Here is an 18,529-nt window from a genome sequence, read left to right as displayed (position 1 = left end):
CCTATACTTGGACTGAAGTGGTAGACTATTCCTTGCTTCTGTGTAGAAGTTTTTGCTGAACTCCAGTAAATTGAGATGTCTTCAGATTCATGTGAGGTGTCATCCAAAGATAATAGGTCTGGCGAGGGCTTCTTTAACATGGAGAACCCTAATTTACCTAGTCTTCAAATCACAAGTGTGAAGTTGGATGAGTACAACTTCAAAGAATGGTTTATTTCAGCAAAACTCTATATCACTAGTTGTGGAATGCTGGGTTATATTTATGGCCAGGTGAAACAACCAAAGATGGAGGCACAAGGATATGAAAAATGGTGTAGGGAAATTGCTACAGTTATGTCATGGCTGTTGTCCTCAATGACCTAAGATAGCTATGTGTCACAGACTTAGTCTCTTCTAGCGTCTCGTGCGGCACTTGGGCAGCAGTCCGTCGCTCCACAAGTCAGCCTTTCCTGCTTAGAGTACTTCTCCTGGCTCCTAGGACCAAGTAGCTTACCACTCGTCCCTCACACTAAGGCACACACTTAGGCAACAAAAGCACAAAGCACACAAGGAAAGAGAGATGGGAACTCAAAGAACTCTTTGTATTACTCAAGAGAGGGATTCAATGCTTGATTGCTTGCTTGCTTCTTGCTTCTCTGCTTGGTGCAAATGAGGGAGGGGGTCCCCTTTTATAGGCACCTCCACCTCCTTAAAGGATTTCTCTAGAACTATGTACACTTAGCATCATCTAGAAGCACCTCTAGAACATTCTACCTTCTACACTCTTCTAGGGGATGCTTTCTCCATAAGATACAAGAACACTCTAGAGGAAGTCTAGATTGCTCCCTACCCCTCTAGGTTGTTCCACACAAACCCAGATTGTTTCACAAGGTTCTAGAGAGTTCCACCAACATCTAGACCCTTCTAGACACATGGAGAATACTCCGGAACACCCTAGAACGTTCCAGAACACCCCAGAAACATGCAGAACTGGCTAGAAGCCTCAAGAAACATCTAGAAAGCTTCTAACCAAGCACCCCATTGTGTCACTCCATGACATATGGCTGTTCAATATTACCCTACAGCCCAAAAAGATTTGGGAAAAGCTATCAAACACATGGACAGAGGAAGAACAATGCTAGGGTATATCGACTGACTCAAGATATTGCAGCCTTGACTCAAGGAATAATGTCAGTTGCTACCTTTTGCTACTCTTGTAGGGTTGTAGAAAGAGCTTGATCACCATCTAATCATCGACTGGAAAAATTTTGAAGACAAGTAGATGGATCAAAAACAGATTGAGGAAGGGTGGGTGTTCAAATTTCTGGCTGGTCTAGGCCCTTCTTATGATGGGATTTGATCTCAGATTTTGGGAGGGGATGAACTTCCAGACCTGCAACATGTATTTTATCTTATTTGAAATGAAGAGAGTAGAAGGAAAGAGATGAAGGCTGATTCTCCCTCACAACAAATTGAACATTCAGCTTTAGTTTTAGCTTCACGGAAAGGGGGAAGGGGGAGATATGAACAGTTTGAAGTATTCACACTGTGGAGGGGAGAAACACACTAAGGGTACATGGTGGATTCTATATCCTCATCTGAAACCAGCAGCACTTAAGGAGAAGAAGCCTAGTAAGGGCTCGAGGCCTCGTGGACATGTAGCAAGTTTAAATATGGCTGATTGAGTGCACAAGACAACAACCAGTAGTTCTTCTTCTCAGATGGGACAAATCACTTCTCCCTTAAATTGCTTTCCTGAGTTTACTCCAAAAGAGGTTAATATTCTCAATCGGGCATGGCTTGATTGATACAATCCTCTATTTCATCCTCATCTTTGAAGATAGGTATTGTTTCTGCTCTTTATGTTGCTCAACCTTGCTCTTCGGCTCCATGGGTTATTAACTCAGGTGTTTCTGAACATATGACCAATAATTCCTCATTATTTTCATCATACCAGCTTGTGTTTGGGAGAAACAAAGCAAGAGTTGTTGATGGATCTCTGTCGAATATCCATGGGAAGGGAGACATACAACTAGGAAAGGCTGTCTCTCAAGTCTACTTTACATGTTACTAACTTCACTACTAATTTACTTTCAGTCTTTAGAATAACCAAAACTTTGGACTATATTGCAACTCTCTTTCCTTCTCATTGTGTTTTCTAGGACCGGTTGACAAAGAAAACGATTGGGAGTAATTGTGCAGTTGGTGGTTTCTACTAATTTAACGAAGATATCAGTTCAGCTCTTAAGGCTTTGGCTAGTTAGTGCAACACCTACAAGGAGTTGCATACCACAATGTATCTTTGGCATGCTAGATTGGGTCATTTGTCTTTTTCTTTGTTGAGTATTTTGTTTCCAGAGTTGTTTTAAGAAGTGTCAATTGGAACTTGGAAGTCTTTTTTGTGATGTGTGTTAGTTGTCCAAGCATTGTAAAACCAACTATCTAAGTTCTATTAATGAAGTAAAATCTCCCATTTTGATGTGTGTGGTTCTTCACCTATTACCTCTATGGACCATTGTTTATGAGAAGCACTTGGATTTATTTGATGATGGAATGAGAGGAAGTACCTAGGATCACTATGGTGTTCTACAAGATGATTGATACCCAGTTTGGAAAGAAAATCAAACAATTTTGTTCCAACAATGCACCTGGATACTTCAAAATATCTTTGAACCTGTTCTTTGAAGATGAAGGAACCTTGCACCAATCTTCTTGCATTTATACTTGACAACAGAATGGAGTGGTAGGGAGGAAGAATAGACATTTAATGGAGACTAATCATGCCTTATCGTTCCAGAGCAAGGTTCTGAAGAAGTTTTGGTCTCATGCAATACTTACAGCCTCTTATTTGATTAACAGGATGCCATCCGGGGCAAGGTTTAAAATTTTGTTATGTATCAGCCTGTATAGCCCGATACATATCGTATTAGTAGCATACTTGTCAAGGTGATGCCTAGGTGAGTAGGTGCTTATTGGTTTTCGCCATGCCTAAACACCATGTGATTATGTGAAAAGTTCAAAAGGCGCACACCCAATGAATTAAGCACACGCCTAGGCAAGGCAGGCGCCTAGTTGTAAGGTGGGCGCTTAGAACTTGTTCAAATTACTTTAAATCTTTTATTGTTTTGTCCTTAACATTTATTGGTTAGTTTTACTAGTTACAATAGAACTTGTTATACATAATCACTTTTTGTTTTCACTTATGAGAATACTAAAGCGTAACAAAATAATAGTTGATTGTTGAGTTTGCTAGTAGGGTTTTTTCACAACACAATGAAGAGGGGTGAGATTGCAAAAGCTTAGAGTTGGTTCATTTCTTTTGTTGAATTAAAATAGGGGCCATGCCCAATTTTCTTCCTCTTCTCTTTTAGATCTTTCCCCAAGCTTTTTGAATTGTTTTATTGTACTGAAACAGGGGCTCCGCCCCCTTCTTTGTTTTTAACTTTCTTGCATTCCTATTAGTTTTTTTTTTCCAATCGTTGGTGGTCTGAAACATGGGCTCCGTCCCCTTCTTTCCTTCTTAAATTTCTTGCATTTTTTTCATTTTTTCTCGTCACTGGTGGTCTGAACCAAGAGCTCCAGCCCCTTCTTTTCTTCTAGAATTTCTTACATTTTTTTTAGTTTTTCTTCTCATAATTGGTGGTTTGAAATAGGGGATCCTCCTAGTTTTTTTTTTTCTCATCATTGGTCTAAAATAGGGGCTCCGCCCCCTATTTTCTTCTTAAGTTCTTTTTTGTTCTTGGTCTAAAGCAGGGCTGCGCCCCTTCAATTCTTTTAAGTTTTAGGTTCAAACTCAATATTCTGTTTTGTTTACTTGAAGCAAGACTGCAAGAACCACAAGCACAAAAAATAGTTTAAAGGTTTGTAGATTAACATGTAAAACTGAAAAAAAAAATTTGCTCAGGAGGGGTAGAAATCTGTAGGGTTCCTATTTTAGATTCCATTGTCTAGGCAATGCCTAGGTGCCTAGGTGCCCTATGGTTGCCTAGACTCTCCTTGGTGCCTTGAAAACTATGATCGATGGGTCACCAATACGCCTATTTTAGGAGATTTGGATAAAACATTAGTTTTATATGTAAAATATTGAAAGTATGAAAAAAAAAACTAAAAAAATATATTGTATGTGGTTCAAATCCTAATACACCCTCAAAATTTTGAACCTTGATTCAAGGTACTGGGCATGAAAATTCCTTTCTCTACTCTTTGTCTAGGTTAGCTTGTGTTTCCCTTACCTCCAAAAGTCTTTAATTGGATCCTAAGGCAATTCGTGGGGTATTTTTGGGATACTCTCCTACACAAAAGGGATACAAGTGCCTTGTTCCAGCTATTGGTAAAAGTTTTATTACTAAAGATGTCACATTTTGTGAGTTATAGTCCTTCTTTGACCCCCCTTGAAATTCTCTTCAAGGGGAGACTAGTGGGGTCGAAGAGATTCCCTCTGAGGCTAATCCTTTTATTTTGGCTCCTGATCCTTCTCTTCCAACTGCTCCCTCTGAACTTCATCAAATTCTCCTAATTCAGATGGAACTCTTGTTGGTGATGCACCTAGCACTGAGGTAGTTGCACCTAACCTTGGTAAGGGAAGAGCACCAAGTGTTTATTGCAGGAAAAGGAGAGACATGCCAGCTGATGACTGCAACCAATTGGGAGCTTCTGAATCCAATCAAGGTATTGTTCATCCTACTATTGCCATTATTTCTGATTCAAATCTCCCTATTGCCTCGTAACTTGTCTGCTATTGTACTCTTCAGATTATAATTAAATTTGTGTCATATTCTCACTTGTCTCTTGCCTATCATAATACTTTTATTTCTGCCTTGCCCTCTATGTCTACCCCTTCCAGGTACTCAGAGGTTGTTGTTGATCTGCAATGGAGGGAAGATATGAATGAGGAAATAAGAGCCTTATTGAAGGCAAATACTTAGAAACTAATGGATCTACTTGATTGGAAAAAAAAAAGCATTATAGGAAGCAAGTGGGTGTATACTATAAAACACAAGGTTGATGGCTCTTAGTCAGTTTATGCATGCCCCTAAGACCACTTAGAGGTAGCCAAGAGAATCCTCAAGTACTTGAAGAAGTTTCCGAGAGCTGGTTTACTATTCCAAAAGAATAGGCATTTGAAGGTTGAAGTGTATATAGATGAAGATTGAGCCAGATCAGTTGATGACAGAAAGTCCACAAGTGGATATTGCACCTTTGTGGGAGGAAACCTAGTCACATGGAGAAGCAAGAAACAAATTGTCATGGCAAGGTCTAGTACTGAAGCCGAATATAGAGCTATGTCCCATGGAGTAGTTGAGGTTATGTGGATAAAGAACTTGCTATGTGAGCTAGGTTTTCCAATTGATAAGCCCATGTCTTTGTATTGTGGCAACAAGGCTGCAATCAACATTTGCAGCCAACCCTGTTCTTCATGATAGAACTAAACACATTGAGGTGGATAAACACTTTATCTAGGAGAAACTTGTTAATGGGGAAGTGTGCACTCCATATGTTAGTTCCAAGGAGCAACTTGTAGACATTTTCACAAAGGGCGTATATCACTTGTGGCACAATGACTTATATGACATATTGGGCATGATTGATATCTATGTCCCAACTTGAGGGGGAGTGTTAAAACTGTTAAAATTTTGGAGTTTAGTGTCGTAGGGGCACATTTGTAATTTTCCTCTTATTTTTTATTATCTCTGGTCACCCTAATATAAATAATAGAAGCTAGCGCCGCCAGCCAAAGTTTTTGACTCCAAAACCTTTTTCTCTCTTCTCTCTTCTCTCTTCTCTTTGTTCTTTCTTTTTGTTGTTCTTTACCAAGAAAACAACTCTATTGAGAGATACAAAGCTAGATTGGTTGCAAATGGATTCACTCATAAGGAAGGGGTGGACTACAAAGAGAAGTTTGCTCTAGTGGCTAAACTTAATACCATAAGGGTAATACTCTCCTTAGCAGCAAACTTTTCTTGGGAGTTGCATCAATGGATGTTAAGAACACGTTTTTGAGTGGAGATCTATAGGAAGATGTATACATGGATCCTCCTCTGGGGTATGATGTGAAAGGAAAAGTGTCAATAACAAGGGTCTTGTATGGGCTTAAACAATCTCCAAGGGCCTGGTTTTAGAGATTGTGCAAGGCAATAAAGACTTTAAGGTATAAGCAAAGTAGTGCAGATCACGCATGGTTCCATAAAAGAAATGGGGGAAGCCTAACAACATTGATTGTATATGTTGATGACATGGTTGTCACAGGAAATGATTCTAGTGGAGATACAAAGGTTGAGATCCTTCTTAGCCATAGAGTTTGAGATTGAAGACTTGGAACCTCTAAGATATTTTCTAGGAATAGAGGTAACTTGTTTCAGTGAAGGGATCTATATTTGTCAAAGAAAATACACATTGGATCTTTTGAAGGAAACGGGAAAGTTAGAGACCAGACCTGCCAATACTCATATAGAACAAAATCATGGGCTGCAACAGGATATTACTCTATCAAAGAAAGACACCAAAGACTTGTTGACAAATTGCTCTACCTATCTCTTACCAGACCTGACATAGCATATTCAGTTCATGTGGTCAGCCAGTTCATGCATGCACCTCGAGTTTCACACATGAAAGAAGTAGAAAGAATTCTAAGATACCTCAAGACATGTCTGGGAAAAGGATAACTATTCAAGAAACATGATAGAATTGAGGTGGAGGCTTGTACCAATTACGTTGGATCCCTTGGATATAGGAGGTATACATCTGAATATTATTCCTTTGTAGGTGGTAACCTTGTTACTTAGAGAAGTATGAAACAAACTGTGGTAACTAGATTGAGTGCTAAAGCTGAATATAGAACCATGGCACATGGGGTTGCTGAGTTATTATGGCTTCAAATCCTTCTAAGTGAATTGGGGATAAATGTGAATGGACCTCTAAAGTTCTATTGTGATAACCATGCAGCAATAGACATTGCTAATAATCCAATCCAACATGATAGGACCAACATATTGAAATTATAGACACATTGTGAGAGAAAGAATTGCTTCTGGTGACCTCTATATTCCTTGCATGTTCACCAAAGGCCTTACTAAATCAAGGCTTGTGGAGCTTCTAGGAAAGTTGGGCATGATAGACATCTATGCTTGGCTTGAGGGGGAGTGTTGTAAGACATAAAGAAGTGTGCTTGGGCCTCTAGAGCTTTGTTATGTTTTTCTTTTCCTGTTGACAAGTGTATGGGCTTGGGCTTATTATGTCTTTCTTATGTTTATTTGCCATCACCTAAGCAGGGATAGTTTTGTCTCTTTATGTAATGTTCAAGCTTCCTTATAAATAAGATTCCTGGGCTGGATAGAGAGATAGCTGTCCATTCTTTTACAATCTTTCCCCCTCGATAGTCTAATCTTTCCTGGGCCTCTAGAGCTCTGTTATTGTTTTATTATGCATTTCTTATGTTTACTTACCACCACCTAAGCAGGGGCAATTTTGACTTTATGCAATGTTCAAACTTTCTTATAAATAAGATTCTTGGGCTGGACAGAGAGATAGCCGCCCATTCTTTTACAATCGTTCCTCCTCAATAGTCTAATCTCTGAGGGATGTTCCCCAAAGTTGTTCCATTGTGCTCCTTGTTTGGCTGACCCATTAGCTAGTTTGTTGCCAATGGTTGAACCCAAGAAACTGTTATTCCCAATCATCTAGCTAGTTACCTTATTCCCTACTCCTATAGCAGTCTGCTTCATTGTGGTTCATTTGTCATGACTTCCACGGGGATAGCATTTGGTCCTAAAGCCTTTTCTACAACTATATTTCTTAGAGTTTCTTTAGTATTAAATGCCCCATTGCTAGAAAAATATACAAGATCTTTGATATTTTTAGAGTTAATGATTCACCCAATAAATTTTCATTAAAATCAAGAGGAGATTACATACCCTTGGGGAGGCGCGAGTTGCCACCTCTCCAAGACAAGGAACCCACAAAAATGAAGCAAAAGAACTAAAACAAAGAATACATGCTTGCTATTATAATTTTACAGTTTATTCCAAAACAGTGTATCCCTAACTCTCCCTTGTTTTGCCAAAGTATCCGCAATGGCATTCGCTGATCTCGCCACCCACTGTACTATAGCAGTCATGTTTCTTGTTAGCCATGTACATTTCTTGAGCTTGTTCTTGTAGATCCAAGCAACCTCCTCTGAATTGTTTAGCCACCGCACTACTATCTTAGAATCCCCTTCAATCAGCAACTGCTCTACTTCCAAATCTTTTGCAAGAAGAACTCCTTTTATGGCAGCTAACAATTCTGCTCTAACAGAATTCCCAACTCCCAAAGGGCCAGAGTAGAGAAGAATGACCTCTCTATCCAATAATTCATCTCTTGAAAATGATTTTTTTTATGGTTGACTTAGAAGCTTTATTAGAAAGTGTAACCTGACCTTCAAGGAGGAGGTCCCTAATAAAGTGACAATTAACTTTAATATGCTTCATGCACTCGTGAAAAATTGGGTTGGAAGCAATCTTGACAGCACTTTAATTGTCAACAAATGGTGGAACAAGTGAGGAGTGATCAATGTGAAGATGATGAAGTAGAGCTTTGAGCCAAACAATTTCACAGTACATGGAGGACATCAGCCTGTATTCAGCTTCTGTGGATGATTTAGAGATAGTGGGTTGTTTCATGCATTTCCAAGAGATAAGAGAACCACCAAGGAAAACACATTAGCCTGTAGTAGATCTCCTAGTATTTGGGCATCCAGCCCAATCAGCATTAACATAAGCAGAGAGATTGAGAGACGATGAGGAAAAGAACAACCCATGAGATAGGGTGCCACAAACATATCTAACGATATGATAGACAGCTAAAAAATGATATTATGTACAATGCCAAGCATCCCAATTGGTAGGCTAGTCACATCGCCCTTTCTTTTCTTTTCCTTTTTTTTTGGCAATTGAGCCCAAAACAGTTGTTCCCTATTCACCCCTTGCTTTGGCTAATGCATCAGCTAAGAAAATTGCTGATCTTCTGACCCAATGAAAGCTGAACTCAAGCTCTCTTACCAGATGTCTGATTTCCTTTATGCTATGCCTGAACTGTCATATTGCTTGACTATTGTTTACTAACCATCCAATCACTTCTTTGGAATCCCCTTCTAGTATTACCTTCTTGAGATTCATTGATTTGCCTTTCATCAAGCCTTGTAGGACAGAAGTTTTTCTCTTTAGTCTCATTGCCAACCAGTCCCAAATACATGACTATTATATATATACCCCCTATACCTAGGAGTAAACTTTGTTTTATGACAGAGACCCCCTATACTTCTGGATTCCAGCATTTTTCCCTTGATTAGTTAACAGGGTTAATGTTGAAATTACCAAATTGCTCATTCAAGATTCTATGGGCTGGTAGCAATAATGACCAAAATTATGAAAATGCCCATTCTAAAGCACAATATCTTCTATGGATTGGGTTTTTGTATTTCCAAGTGGTTTGGACGAAACCCTTGTTGAAGAAGACACTGAGTTGTTACTGCTAACATCTCCTGATTGAAGAATGAAGTTATTTTCTCACTAGAAATGAGTATGACTTAGGGTTTTAGAAAGACTTAATTAAAAGGGAAAATGATTTTAAAAAATAACTTAAGAGTAGTTTGGGGTTTTAAAATGTATAATCCCACACATGATTGTCATATGGGAAACTTCCATATATTTAACTGATGAAATGGTAAGTTGGTAACCGCAAGGGCAAAATGCCGGAATCCAAAAGTACAGGGGGTCTTTGTCACGAAACAAAGTTCAGAGGTCTAAGCGATACGACCCCCTAAGTACATGGTGGGTGCTAGATGTCTACAATTTACCTTTTTTGGTAAGTAGGTTGTCATATTATTGTTTGCATCCTTGAAAGCACTCCCTGTTCTAGAGGGCCCCAAACTACCAAAGCTGCATCTATCAAAGTCTAGTTCGAGATGGCCATTTTTTGGAGGGTCCCATTGCATGTTGTTTACTTGTCTAGTAGTTGACAAGGTTGCCACTAAATGACAATCTAAAGATGTCATCCATTCTGTATTGGCGAAAGTATAACATCGTCTTCACCCAATGCATTACTTTTATTGTAATACTTTCAATGATTGTTCCTTTTCTATGTGTTTTCTTGTTGAAGACTCTAGCATTCCTCTGCTCCCAAATGGTTCATAGGATTGTTTATCTTGTGCCTTGCAACATTATCCTACCTTTTTTTCATGCCACTGGATTGCTTATTGAACTAAACAAGCTAGGCACATCTGAAGGAGCAATCTACCTACATCCAAAGAGGGAAAAGAACCATTGTCAAACATCAAAAGAAAATGGATAGGAGATTAGTAAGTGGTAAGTAGTTTCTTCACTTGCGCCTGAGACTCAACTAGAGGTGTGGGATCAACTTGTGTTTGCCTTAACCTTTGCCGCTGATACCACCTTTGGAGAATAGGATGAGTTGAAACAACCAGAGGATTAGCAAGAGGGGGAGGAGCAGGAGTGGAAGACCTCAAAGGAGAGGATCCCCCCATGGGAATGGGGGTAACTGTGGAGGGCTCGACACAAGACTCAACTAGAGTTGGCAAAGGAAGGGATGAAGAAAACAACTCGAGAGATCTCTCCCCCTCAGAAGGATGGCTATAAAGAGGAACCGACTTTGCAAAGGTGACATCCATGGGAACAAACTGGGTGCCACTAGTGGGATCAAAACAACAGCACCCTTTCTATGTGGAAGCATAACTAAGGAAGATACACTTCTGAGCCTTGGGGTCAAAACTTGTGTCTTTTGGAACTGGGAATGTGGACATAACAAGTGAAACCAAAGACCCTTAGAGGAATAAAGAAAATCTCAACATCAAGAAAGAGGACTCCAAAAGGAGATTTTAACCCGAAGACTCGAGAAGGCATGCGGTTAATAAGGTAGGTGGCTATTAAAACTACATCACCCCAAAAATTCATAGGAACATGGGTAGCAAAAAGAATGCTCCTTGCAACTTCTACAATGTGTCTGTTCTTCCTCTCTGCTACTCCATTTTGTTCTGAAGTGCAGGCACAAGAACTCTGATGAATAACCCCAAACTTCTCAAGATAAGAGGTAAGGTCCTTCTCAAAATATTCCTTAGCATTGTCTGACTGGAATATTTTGATGCAAATATTAAACTGAGTATGTGTTCATGGAACTATTGCACAAGTTTAGGCACTTCAGCCTGAGAGCGCATAAGGTAAATCCAAGTATATCGTGAAAAATCATCAATAAACAGGATGAAATATTTATACCCACTCATACATGGTAAATTGTAAGGGCCCCACACATCAAAGTGAACAATATTAAAAGGAATAGTTGATCTTTTATTACTTAAAGGATAAGTGCTCTTGCAATGCTTTGAGAACTCACAAGACTCACAATGAAGACTCAATAGACTAATTCCATTAAGTAACTCTGGAAACAACTGACTCAATGAAGAAAAGGACAAATGACCCAAATGACTATGGCATAACATAATACGACTAGTGGACTTTGTAACAAATGCAGTTCTCTTAGGTTGTACTTGGCTTTGCTAAGGCATGTCTAACAGATAGATCCCATTAACCTCATGGCCACTCCCAATCACCTTTTGAGATTCTGTGTCCTGAAAAACACAATATGAAGGAAAAAAGATCACATTGCAATTTAGGGATTTAGTCAAATTATTAACTGAAAGCAAATTGGTATTAAGTTTAGGTACATGAAGAATAGATGATAAGGTTAGGGCATTAGAGGTCTTAATGTCTCCCTTTCCCATGATAGGGGCTAGGGAGCCATCAGCAAGGGATGTCTTATCCCGGCCCGAAAGAAGTTGGTAGGAGGTGAATAACTATGAAACATTGGTCATATGGTCAAAAGCACCAAAATCAATTATCCAAGGGGTTTTATGAGTACCTGAGATAGAAGCATGGTGTGCAGTGGCACGAATACCTGAGTGAGCATATCCCAAGGAACAACCTCTGAAGGAGCTATAGCAGTGGACTCCAAGTGGCTGATGATTCGGCCATACTTCTCATATTCAGCCCTAGTGGCTGCAAGCTGTTCTCCCACTGACTTCTCTCCACCCTGTCCTTGTTCACTTGTGAAGAGGTGGCTACATTTGCATTTCCACCTTTTCTAATTTCAACCACTTTCCCACCATTTTCTTTCTTGAATCTAGTAGGAATGAGCTTTGGATGCAGCTTCCAACATGTGTCTTTAGTGTGTTTAGGCTTCTTGCAGTATTCATAGATAACATATTTCTTCCCAGTGCTAATCTTCAACTTCATCTTCGCATTAGCATAGTGATCAACCTGCAGCTCAATAGACTGAACCTGTCTTCTACTCTCTTCATTGTTCACCATAGCATATGCCTGAGACAAAGTCACCTCATCCTTTGCTAAAACATTCTACTTCACAATATCTCTGAGTTGAGTTCAGTGAAGAACTCAAAGACCTGATTTCTCTCCACCAACCTCCTATATGTTTTTGCATCCTCTGTGCAACCCCAAACAACAGTCTCCATCAGATGAATCTCTTGCCAAAGAGATTTCAGCATGGAGAAGTAGACTGCTAAGGGCTTCTCCCCCTATCTAAGATTATTCACATCATGTTTCAATTTGTAGGCCCGAGCAACATTAAGCTTTTGGGAATTGGTCTCTGTGACACTACCCACACTTCTTTTGCAATTTTCGTCCACAAGTGATGCTGACTAATGTGTGGTTACATAGAATTCACTAACCAATCCACTACTATGTAGTTTTCCTACACCCACCTTTCATAGGTAGGATCCTCCTCCTCTGGTTTCTCCTTGCTCCCGGTAATCTAACCCCATGTTCCTCTACTACACACATGTATCTTAATAGATTGAGACCAAGCTAAATAATTGGTCCCATCTTGCTTCACATTAGTCATAGCCCCAAAAAGATTCTCAACTGACCCCCCATGTCCAAACCGGAATGTGTGGAATATCTGGTCTCTCCTCTAGTTTGCTCCATTGAGTAAACTAGTGTTTTAAAGGGCGTGGGAGGCGTTCTCCAGGCGAGGCGCTCCCAAAACGCCCTAAGGCGTATGCCAGAGGCACTGACACCTCTGAGGCGTTTGCCTCTTGCGCTTTTTTCATTAGGCGTGCTAGAGGCGTATGCCTCATGCGCCTCATGCACATCTGATATAAAAAGACAAAAAAAAAAAAAAGAAAAAGAAAAAAAAATGAAAGGAAAGGAAAAGAAAGGGAAGGGAAAGAAAAAGGAAGAGAAGAAAAAAAAAAGAGAAAATGAAAGGGAAGGGAAGAAAAGATAAGGGGAAAGAAAGTGGTTTGTCCCTTGCCCCTTCGGTTGGGGGGCTTCGCCCCCCAGACCCCCTCGCTCCCTATTTGATGTAGCCGAATTTGTTTTTTTTTTGAGTTAGGGGGGTCTTGCTCCGCCGACCGCTTCAACAAGACCCCCCCTTTGAACTAATGTTATGCATCTTTATTCTTCTTAATATAAAAGATTTTTATTAAAAATAAAGAAAATTTGAGATCCCCCCTTCCTCTTCATCCTCCTCCTAACCCCCCTCCTCTTAAGGAGGCTTATGCCTCCTTGTGTTCTGGAGGCTTACGCCTCTTGCGTTTTGAACTACGCTTCACTCCTCTAGGTAGTGGAACGTCTCACGTCACGCCTCCGCATTTTAAAACATTGGCGTAAACAAATGCAAACGAAAATCAAATTAGGGCTTTACTAGGCTAGATTTACTGTTCTAAGCAAAGAACAATCTCTCAATCCCCAAAATTAGAGTTTTACAGGGTCTTGTGGGATGGGGAGAAAGAGAGAAACTTCAACTGTCCCCTCCAGAGCTTCTAGAATTTAATCCAACCAAAAACGCCCCTAATAGAAATCAAAAGGCTTACCTTTGATCCCCAAGCGCCTGGTTCAAACTATCTCTATGACCTGTAACAAGGTTTCTCCAATTATCTAGGGTTTTTGGGTAAAATCTCCAAGAAGTTGCCTTGGATTTCAACTAAGGATGAAAAACCTCCACAAAACTCTCCAAAAACCTTCCTACCTGGGCTGCATAAGTAGCTGATTGATCAACCGATCAGTTCTCCATACACACTATGTTTGGGCAAAAGGAGAAAAAAGTCGAAAGTGAGAACCCACTCTGATACCAAGTTGAAAATTACATCTATTCAGATAATGCAAGAAAAGAATAAAAGAGAGAAAGAGAAAGAAGAAGAAAGAAGTTTCAGTAATAGGTTGTGGAAGAAGAAAAGAAGGGAAGAGAGGAAGAAGAATTCGAACCTCTCTCTCTCTATCTCCCTTTCATCACTTTTATTAATAATTCTAAGTCTGAGTACAATTACTTGGATGCCCTTAATGGGGCGGCCAACACTAAAGAAATAATTAAAGAAAATAAAAGAAGGCCCTTGAGGCCCATAACTAAGAAACATAACTTTTGAACACTACAAAAAAGAAATAAAGAACACAAGGGCCTATTTGGCCCATTCTCACTACAGGCTAAACAAGGGGTAAACAGGAATCAATTTTTTTAGGCTGTTCTGTAACTTTTTTCTCTTTTTCTTTTCCTTTGGGGGATAGGTAGTATGTCTAGCCTAGATTGTACAACTTTCTGTATATTTTTATTCCTCTTTATGAAATTTTCAGTTATCCATCAAAAACAAATGTTGGCATTTCTTATTTGATCATTACATACACTTTCTGATCCAAATTTACTAATTGCATCAGTGAATATGGGCAATGTAGTTTTTGTTCTTTTTTCATTTGTGAGAAAGAATATGCTACACTAAACAGGGGCTAGCTCAATCCCAAAGGTCACCCCAGATCAGATACTGAGAGCCCAGGGCATGCATTTTCTTTAACAACAATACCTTCTTTTGGCTATGTGTTTTCTATTTGCAATCAAGTCAGCAACTTGATTGCCCTCTCTCTGGATGTGGAAGACTAACAATTGTACCTTTTTTCTCTAGCCAATTGTCATGTGTCAATAATGATGGGGACAGCTCTCCAAGGCAGTTCAATCTGCTCCAATAAATACTCAATTTGTTTTCTTGGAGTCTCGTAGTTCTAGCGAAATGTTATTATATCCTTGATCAACAGCTATCTTGATTATTGTTTTAGCAATATCAACAGTCACTGGCTTATAATTTTTCTCTTGCACCATAAATTCCCCAAAGGTGATCTCTTGCTACCATTCCAATCAACTTGTCCCCATTAGTTCCAACCTAAGTGTCAAAGTTGATCTTGATTTCCATGCATTAGGTTCTTTTATCAAACCATTGGAATACACTTATTCTTCCTTCAACTCAATAATCAACATCATTTGCACTGAGGTAGTTTATGAACATGTTGCATGCCATCTCTACTATTTCTGGAGGTCTAGTCTCTTTCCCTTAATATAAATTCATTCCTGTTGATCCAAATTATCTATAAGTAGGAAAGCTATATTCTCCCAATCACCATCCTTATGGTTCCTAGTAATTCTGCTTCACCATCTAATTATTTATGGATCTTGTCCCGAAGATTTTGGGTAGTGTATATCTATGGAGTGTTGCATTCGGAAAGCAAGTTGCATTTCATAAAGATGTAGTCAATTGCCCATTGATCAAAAAAAGTTGTAATCAATTGTCTCTTCACTACAAGTTTGACAGATTGAATCCATATCTAGGCCTCTTGCCCATAATACTCCATTTTCTGGATTTTAATTTTGGGTATCCCAGCTATAGAGGTGCAAGATGGGCTAGGTTAACTTGGGCTGAGATCAACCCTGACCCAACCTGATGGCATCAAATTGGGTTAGGGTTCACCCAATTTCTTCACTTCTTTTTGCTTTTAAAAATTTTCCCAACGCCTTAGATTTAGGATTAGTCAACGAGGGTTAACCACATTTAACATTATTATATATAGGGTAAATTGCTGAAACCTCCCCTGAAGTTTCTGACCGTTGCTGAAACCTTCCCTGAAGTTTGGATAACAACCATTTTGGTCAAAAATAACTATATGGGTATTTTTGGACATTTTCATGCCTCTTTTTAGAGGATTCTAACAAAGGGGGTCTACTTGCAACTATGTTAGAAAGTTCAGGAGAGGTGATGGCAATTACCAAACTTCAGGGGAGGTTTCAGCAATTTACCCTTATATATATGGGGACAAAGTGATGGTTCTTTAGGAGTAATAGAGGTACACTAAAAAATCTTATTAAACTGTTGATGCACGTACGTACATATATAATTTTTATATATGCAAATAAGTTTGGGTTGGTTTGGTTTTGTTAGGTTTCAACCCTAATTTAACCTGATGTTAAGTCGGATTCATATTTTTGTGTTTTGGGCTAACCTGCTCCAGGTTTCATCTGTACCCAGCTTTGACAACATGAGATGTTACTCCTAAATCTTAATTTGATGAGACATACACTAGCTAACATCTTATATATTCTGGGTTGTTTTCCTTTCATTGGAACCAAAATTTTTCTAGTTAAGATATTCAGTAATCTATGATCATCTTTAATGTCATGGGAATCGGATATGCCACTTTCTGTTAAGTGCAAGTTGGCATTCTTGTTAGTGTGTATAATCTGGAGTCACATGATATGAAACACATTAGCATCTGAGTGACAAATGGATGCTTAAGTTGGGCATTTTGGAAGTTCAATAATCACCTACTAAAGCAATTTAACCTTTTATGTAACTGCAGTGGAGTTGACCGGTTTAAGCGACAATTTGCACATCTTGAGGAGCATTATGGTAAAGGTGAAAGGAGCACACCACTTCAAAGGCAACATGCCTCCTTGCCTAGGTAGTTTCTTGAATTGAACATGTGATGAATTCTTATGCTTGTGCTGTAACTCATTCATTTAATATTTTGCATCATATGATACTACTGTCGAACTTTTTTCCCTTTACAGAGAGCGGGTGTGTGTTCCAAAGGATAATTCTGCTGACCAAAATAATGATTTTGAAAAGCGAACAGCAGCATCTGTTGCTACAACCCTTCAGAGCCCTCCACGGTCACAACAAAGTGAGGGACCTGAAAATGCAAACGGGGCTGCACCCATCATGCAGAATGGCACCAAAAAATCAAATTACATTGGTCGTAGTCTGTTAAAGAGTGCTAGCATCAGTGCCTCCAAGTGTGTAGGTGTACAAGAAAGAAGAGATAATGAGGTAAAATTTTCTGCCACCTTTCTCCTTCCATCTTACCCCTTATTCATCGTTTATATGAATTGACATGGACTGCCATTATTTGGTGTTTCCAAATCAAGCTAATTACTGTACATTGGCATGGCTAGAAGTTTGAAGTTTGCAAGGTCCCTTGGGATTGGCTTCCTGGTGGTTGAAGGGGATGCTTTAACCCGGTTAGGCTTGACCAAACAGAAACTTTTGTTCTTGTTGGTAGGATTAAACCTTGTTAATGGCAGATTGTCATTTCTCCATATGGTGATCTGACGTGAATTTAATATGCCGTTAATCTTGTGCTCAGTCATGAATTGATTATATGACCAAATCATCTGAGTTGGTGTCTGGTGAACTGCCAAGATTATGGTCTATTAGAACTTACGGAATTTATGCTATTTGTTTCCTTTGTCAACCAAAAACAAATGCTATTTTTTTAATTAAAATGTTATTTGTTATTTAACGGCCTTAAATTATTGCAGTCATGGAATATATAAACTATGTTTTTCATTTTGTGGCTATAACGACTTAGCTTTCCTGCAGGATGAACCAATTGCTGAGAATGATGAGGTGGTGGATGGTTTATCACATAAGCTTACAGCACTCCATGCTTGAGTTGTACCTTTGATCAGATCATTTGAGTGGGATGGCCTTTTTTTTCTGGGCCTGAACATTCCCTCCATTTTGTTCACTAATGGCTGCCAACATAGTCTGCGTCCAAGATGTTCACAATGTTTGAGGTAGTTGCTAGTTGTGCAATACCACTAGAATTGTATCATCAGTATTGTGTTGCTTTTGTTGTTACTGTTATTTATTACATAGTTGCAATGCAAAGAACAGATTTACAAGTGTTGATTAGATGGATTCAAGTGTTGGTTTCACAAAGTATATTAGGCAAACAATTTAAAGATATGCATTGAGGTATGCTTAGGACAAGGTTCAAAATATCGTTACTGCAGTGCATCAGCGGGGTTGGGTTGGAAATGGATACACTTTGGGTAGACAAGGAAATGATGGAAAGATCTGGATGTGCGTTAAAACATTAGAAAACTCGCATGAATCTTATGGGTGTATTAATGGTATATGGACACATAAGAAATGCACTTTAATAGTTTATACTAATAAATACATTGCAATCGACATATCTGAACATCTAACATATAATATAATAACTTAACTGATAATGCATTAACGAGATATCTAGACATTATATAGCTTACCACAAATTATTATATGTGTTTGGCACCAATGTGTTTGACAAGCGTTCCATTTCAACAATTTTGCTACACCAGAAAAAATGGAAATTGCATTTGGCGAGCTGTTTTTCGGAAAAATATTGTGATTGTGCCTTGGGTTTCATGAGAAGGGATTTCTTGAATCACAAGGGGGTGT

The 18,529-nt window shown here is 39.1% G+C and overlaps 1 protein-coding gene across 1 annotated transcript in view; it reads left to right on the top strand.

Annotated features, from left to right (window-relative positions):
- Window positions 1-17,985, top strand: part of LOC104600094 (mitogen-activated protein kinase 9-like) — a 57,362-nt gene extending 39,377 nt beyond the window's left edge. The window contains exons 9-11 of the mRNA XM_088900457.1: window positions 16,659-16,760; window positions 16,870-17,128; window positions 17,681-17,985. Of these exons, the coding sequence (XP_088756583.1) occupies window positions 16,659-16,760; window positions 16,870-17,128; window positions 17,681-17,752 (433 nt within the window). The 3' untranslated portion in view covers window positions 17,753-17,985. The remainder of the gene's footprint in view (window positions 1-16,658; window positions 16,761-16,869; window positions 17,129-17,680) is intronic.
- Window positions 17,986-18,529: the final 544 nt, after the last annotated feature.

Source organism: Nelumbo nucifera, chromosome 3, assembly GCF_055504915.1.
Source record: "Nelumbo nucifera cultivar China Antique chromosome 3, China Antique-T2T, whole genome shotgun sequence".
Classification (NCBI taxonomy): domain Eukaryota; kingdom Viridiplantae; phylum Streptophyta; class Magnoliopsida; order Proteales; family Nelumbonaceae; genus Nelumbo; species Nelumbo nucifera.
The sequence above is the reverse complement of the archived record's forward strand: the minus strand, read 5'-3'. Positions and strand labels throughout refer to the sequence as shown.